This window comes from Nanorana parkeri, unplaced genomic scaffold, assembly GCF_000935625.1.
Source record: "Nanorana parkeri isolate BGI_ZX_2015 unplaced genomic scaffold, ASM93562v1 scaffold1337, whole genome shotgun sequence".
Taxonomy (NCBI): domain Eukaryota; kingdom Metazoa; phylum Chordata; class Amphibia; order Anura; family Dicroglossidae; genus Nanorana; species Nanorana parkeri.
Genome location: NW_017307605.1, coordinates 370,246 through 375,787, shown reverse-complemented (window position 1 = coordinate 375,787; position 5,542 = coordinate 370,246). Strand labels below are relative to the sequence as shown.

Sequence of the window (5,542 nt, the reverse complement as noted above, 5' to 3'; positions counted from 1 at the left end):
AAAGCATTGGGCAGGATATAGCATGTGCTGCATCAGTGCTATGTATTTATTATTTTTATTTGGTACATAAGGCTCAGTTCACGAAGTTTAACACAAGGATAAGGATCTTTATTTTTAACCATGTCACTGTAATTTTGTCATTTTGAAATCTCATTGGATTTATCTGAAAATAACTGATCCTTATACTGGTGTTTTAGATTTGTGAATTGAGTCCATAATCACTTTAAACTCATTAAAAGGGAACTACAATTGGCTGTTATAGTTGGGTGCAGACCGGTGATCTTTTCATAGCGTATCAAATTTTGCCTTAATTTTTTAATTTTTCTGGTTGTGTCATATATACAATTTTTTTTCTTGTATCCACAACTGGAAAAACAAGGCTCCTTCTTGTTGATGATTACATGTGTTTTGTAACGTGTGCCTGCATTGTTATACAACCCGAGCTGGCGAGCTGCCAGATCCCAGTGAAAGGGAGGAGGGGATCACTCAGGCTGCAACAGAGAACGAGAACTGTCATTTATAGGATCATGGCCAGACGAGCAAAGTTTCTGTTTACATATTCATGTCTGCCCTAAGGTTCAGGGTGCCCTCCAGGACAGATGTGGCATTGACAATATAGACATGGAACTTTCATGGATAGGGACGTTGATCCTCCTCTTCTTTGTGACAATTCTGGTAACAGTCTGGACGAGGAGGAACAGACAATCCACATTGCCACCCGGTCCAACTCCGCTGCCTCTTCTGGGAAACATCCTGCAGATCAATTTCAAGGATCTAGTCCATGCCTTTGTGCAGGTCAGTGCAGTCTACGCCTTCCTCTCTTTCTTAGGAAGCATTCAGCAATGTGACACGTAATACTGATGCTTTAAGGCTGGCTTCATAGTTGTGCTCTGTTATAACTTGCTTTACATACATGACATGTTAACGTATGAATATATACTGCATGTGTTGTGCTACGGTGCCATTTCATCTGGCACCGTAGCACAACACATTTAAACCCCAATGAACATTTACTGTAGATTAGGAGTGGGAAAACTCTGTCCCTTCAGCTGTGGTTAAACTACAAATCCCATGATGCATCTGTCTCTGGAGTCATGCCCGTGGCTGAGATTCTGTTTTTAAAGGTGTTTTATTCATTTTTTTGCAATAGTACAGAAGAACAATAACTAGAAAATGTTACAGTGCAATAACAGGATTGTAAAATACAATATAGTAGAGTAGCATATAAAAAAAAGGGGGGGGGAGAGAAAGAGGAAATAAGAAAGAAATGGATGCAAACTTAACAGAGAATGGACCTTTGGGTGCTCAAAATAAAAAACTCTCCCGGGCGCTCTGGGAGCCTCCCGATCCCGGCAGCCCAGGAGAGAAACACTGCTGTGTCTTTTTTTTTTCTTTATTCTGACATGAGCTATGTCAGAATAGAAAAAAATTAATTTTTCCCATTGAAAAGCATTGCTACATTACTATTGGCTATTTCAATTTGCAATAGTAAACAATAGTTGCAATAGTAAACTAGCATTGTAGCCGCCCTCTGCTGATTGCTGATGGACCTGATGGGGAACTGCAGCAGAGGGCGGGTACAGTGCTGGTTTACTATTGGCTATTGCAAATTGAAATAGCCAATAGTAATGTACCAATGCTTTTCAATGGGAAAATTCTTTTTTTTTTCTATTCTGACATCACGACATGATCGTGTCAGAATAAAGAAAAAAAAAAGACACAGCAGTGTTTCTCTCCCGGGGCACCAGGGAGAGTTAGCTGTATGGAGATCAGTGTCCCTGGTTAGCAGGTAACCACGGACGCTGATCTCTCTGAAAGTGGCCGGAGCCAGCCATAAGATTACGGCTGGCTCCGCCCAGCTGTCAGAAGCAGGCATGTAACGCATAGAGTCAGCATAAGCAGGCACAGGAAGGTCCCTTTCCTGTGTATAATCAGGTCCATCTTTTGATGGAGGAAAAAACTGCAATTACTGGACCCCATGTCAGTCTATGGGGAATCAGATGTAGATGGACATGTGTCCCTTTACATCAGATTACCCCCGATCCAGCATGATCTGTTTACACACGACTGCCCTATAGACTTACATTGGGCATCCGATCGGGACAGCTTATGAAAAAAAGGGGCTTAAGTCATCAACTTACATGAGAGTAGTTGTTTTTTTTTTTTTCACTCAATTAGAACAAGAGAATAGAGAATACTGGAAATATTTAGTAGATAGCAGATAATGTTGATTTAGCAAATAAATGATAAATGTAACCATTGCTACTACTGGATACCATAGTAACAATGGTTATATCTATTTGCCATTTCCCTCCAGTGTTCTCAAGTATTGTAACTTATATTTCTAAGATGTATTAATTTCCTGTGATCCTCAGCTCCATTTAGTGGCAGCTGTGAACAGGTCCCATTCACGCCCATACATTTTTTGGGTTACCTTTCGTTGGGATGCTTTGATTTACTTTGAGAATCAGATGCTAACAGATTAATTGTAAATGGGCCAAATTCATCCACTAACCTATTGAAGATAGGTTAGTGGACCTGGAAGATGATTTTATTCTGTTCTTTGTATCCTCAGCTTGGCTCTCGGTATGGCCCGGTGTCCATGGTTCATCTGGGACGGAAGAAGGTGTTGGTGTTAAACGGTTATGATGTGGTGAGAGAAGCCTTCGTTGACAAAGGAGAGGCATTCAATGATCGAGCTGAATTAGCCATGGCAGATATAGCTTTCAAGGGATATGGTGAGAAACTGGTGGTAAAATTTGCTGAAGGGATTCATTACTAGTAAAGTATGTCCATTCTTTGAATTGCTTATTGCACATGTTGCAGTTTGTTTCTTTTTTTTTTACAGTATGTAATGTGTTTAGAATGCTTCAGTGTAAACAATGTTTTAGTAAGGCTTCTGAAAAATGGGGAGTCACACACCCACCTTTGGTGAGCCATGTGCTACTGCCCTGAATGGACTTTGCAGACATGGAGGATTTTTGTCCACAGCCAAATACATTATTTAAACACAAAAATGTAATATATTGCAGGTTACCAGTCCTAATATGTGGTGGCTGCATTTATTTTTTATACAGTGGTACCACGGTTCACAAACTTAATTCGTTCCACGATTCTGGTTGCGAACCGTATCTAATTTCCCCATAAGGTTCAATGTAAAGAAGATTAATTCGTTCTGACCCCTACGAACGTGGTCGCAAACCGATTTTGGTCATGAACAGAATCAAATTTTCCCATAAGGTTCAATGTAAATAAGGTTAATACGTTCTGAACCATATGTAATTTTTTTCTTGTCACCTTCATTACCGCTCTGCACTTTCTTTTTGCCACCATGCTTACTCTGCACTTTCTAGGAGGCATGATGGATTGAATATTACTCTACAGTACTCTATGTGCTAAAAAGCTTCACAGCAAGTGTGCACAGGTCTGTCTGCAACCGCGATCTTGATTGAAGAAGCTACGTTATATTGTGATGTTTGGGGAATTAGCTGGACCGCAGGACACAGGCTTTATCAGACAGATCGCATTTATTTTTCACAGCAGCAACATAAACACTCATTTCTTTCTTCAGTACAGCAAAACAACTTAAAAGATTGCTTTCTTCAGCACAGAACTGATAAACTGTACCATTTGCTTTCTTCATCACAGAAAAGAATAACAGTAGCCTCACCGGCTTGGATGGTTTCAGTCCACAAGGTGATCACACTCTTAACCTAAAGCTGGCCATACACTTTACAACCCTCGCAAGACTTTTGTCTTGCGAGGGTTGTGAAGTAATTTAAAAAACGTACGATCTGCCCACCATGGGCAGGCAGATCGTACTTGCGATCATCGCAAGCCCGCCCCGCTGAGGGGCGGGCTTCCAGTGACTGCAATGGTGAAGGGCAATGTGCGCATGCGCGCACCGGCCCGTTCGGCAGTTGTCGAACAAGCACGCCACTAACTCGCCGAGAATCGCACGATTCTCGACGGGTTTTCCAGCCTGCTTGTTCGACGGAAGACGTGCGATCGTACAGTAGAAATGGTCGCACGCCTTCCATACACTTTGCGATTATCATACGATCGTGGGATTTCCCGCGATTATCGTACAATAATCGTACAGTGTATGGGCACCTTTACATTGGGTTCACACCTTAGCTTATTGGAAACTCGCGTTTGCCGCACGTTTCTTACCGTGCGGTTTTACAGCGATTTGCGGTAAAAGAAACGCGCGTCAAACGCGAGTTTCCGAGGGGTTATCCGGCTGATAACAGCGGGATACGGGCATCAATACGCCCCAAAGAAGCTCATGTACTTCTGAATGGCACCGTAGCCACGCCCTCCGGCTGCAATGCGATCTGCTGCACGGGATTGCAAGGCACATCGTGCCTGCGGTCCGTTTCTGTGCAGTGCAATCAAAATGCTACAAGCACTATTTTGACCGCACCGCACAGAATTGGACCGCAGACACAATGTGCCTTGCGATGCCATGCGGCGGATCGCATTGCGGCCCGGAGGGCGTGGCTACGGCGCCATTCACTTGAATGGCCCACCACGCCCCCTCCTGCCCCACTAAAAAGTGAGCCGGCCGCAGTGCGAGGCAGTGCGTAATGGCCAAAATCGGCCCGGAACGCACTGCATGTAGTGTGCATGTAGTGTGACCGAGCCCTTAAGTTTGCAGGAAGTGACAAGGACACTTTTCTTGCAAAATCAATGGGTATTTTCTGTACTTGCTGCATTAGTTCTTCTTTTTTTGCTGGCTAAGAACATTTTCAGCAAGCACAGAAAATACCGTTTGATCCTGCCAGAAAACACTGTGTTCTTGTCACTTACTGTGAGCTGAAAAGAAAACACAAACCTTCTTATCACTAGTACAATCAATCCTCCATGGCAGACATGTTTATAGCTTGTGTGCCATCCATGGCCCCTTCCATAGATCCAGTGGAGGATCGAGCATAGCCAGGGGGGTGAAAATAACAAAAAAAACCTGACAGAAGAAAACAAATTTAGCCACTACATATGATGACTGGTAAGGTTCTTTATATTATAAATTAGTTTTGGGGTTTAGATGAATTTTAGGTTTTCCTATTCCTAATACTGCGCTCGTTTTTTTATACCAAATAAAAATGTTTTGCCACTCAAAATAAAGTGATACCATTTAATTTCTTAACATACAGGAGTTCTCTTTAGCAATGGTGAGCGCTGGAAACAGATGAGACGATTTACCTTGAGCACCCTGAGGAATTTTGGGATGGGTAAAAGAAGCCTGGAGGAGCGGGTACAAGAGGAGGCCAAGTGTTTAGCAGAAGAGTTCCAGAAGAAAGGAGGTCAGTAGTAGTTTTATAGGACCAATTTCCAAAGTGTTGGCAAAAGAGCTTACAGAGTATTTCCTGTCACTAGAGGGTAGAACCAGTGTCGAGACAGCCCAAAAGAACACACGTGCTGCTTAAACATTTACACCAGGGGTGCCCATAAGGTCGATCGCAATCTAGAACTAATGCCGATCGGTGAGAGAGAGACGCTTGGCCAGGATCTGACAGCCAGGGCCTCTCTCTCTCCTCAC

At 43.0% G+C, this 5,542-nt stretch overlaps 1 protein-coding gene across 1 annotated transcript in view; it reads left to right on the top strand.

The window, feature by feature from the left end:
• Positions 1-510: 510 nt before the first annotated feature.
• LOC108797799 (cytochrome P450 2C23-like) overlaps positions 511-5,542 on the top strand; it is a 20,928-nt gene continuing 15,896 nt past the window's right edge. Inside the window, exons 1-3 of the mRNA XM_018569458.1 lie at positions 511-795; positions 2,576-2,738; positions 5,157-5,306. Coding sequence (XP_018424960.1) covers positions 622-795; positions 2,576-2,738; positions 5,157-5,306 — 487 coding nt within the window. The 5' untranslated portion in view covers positions 511-621. The remainder of the gene's footprint in view (positions 796-2,575; positions 2,739-5,156; positions 5,307-5,542) is intronic.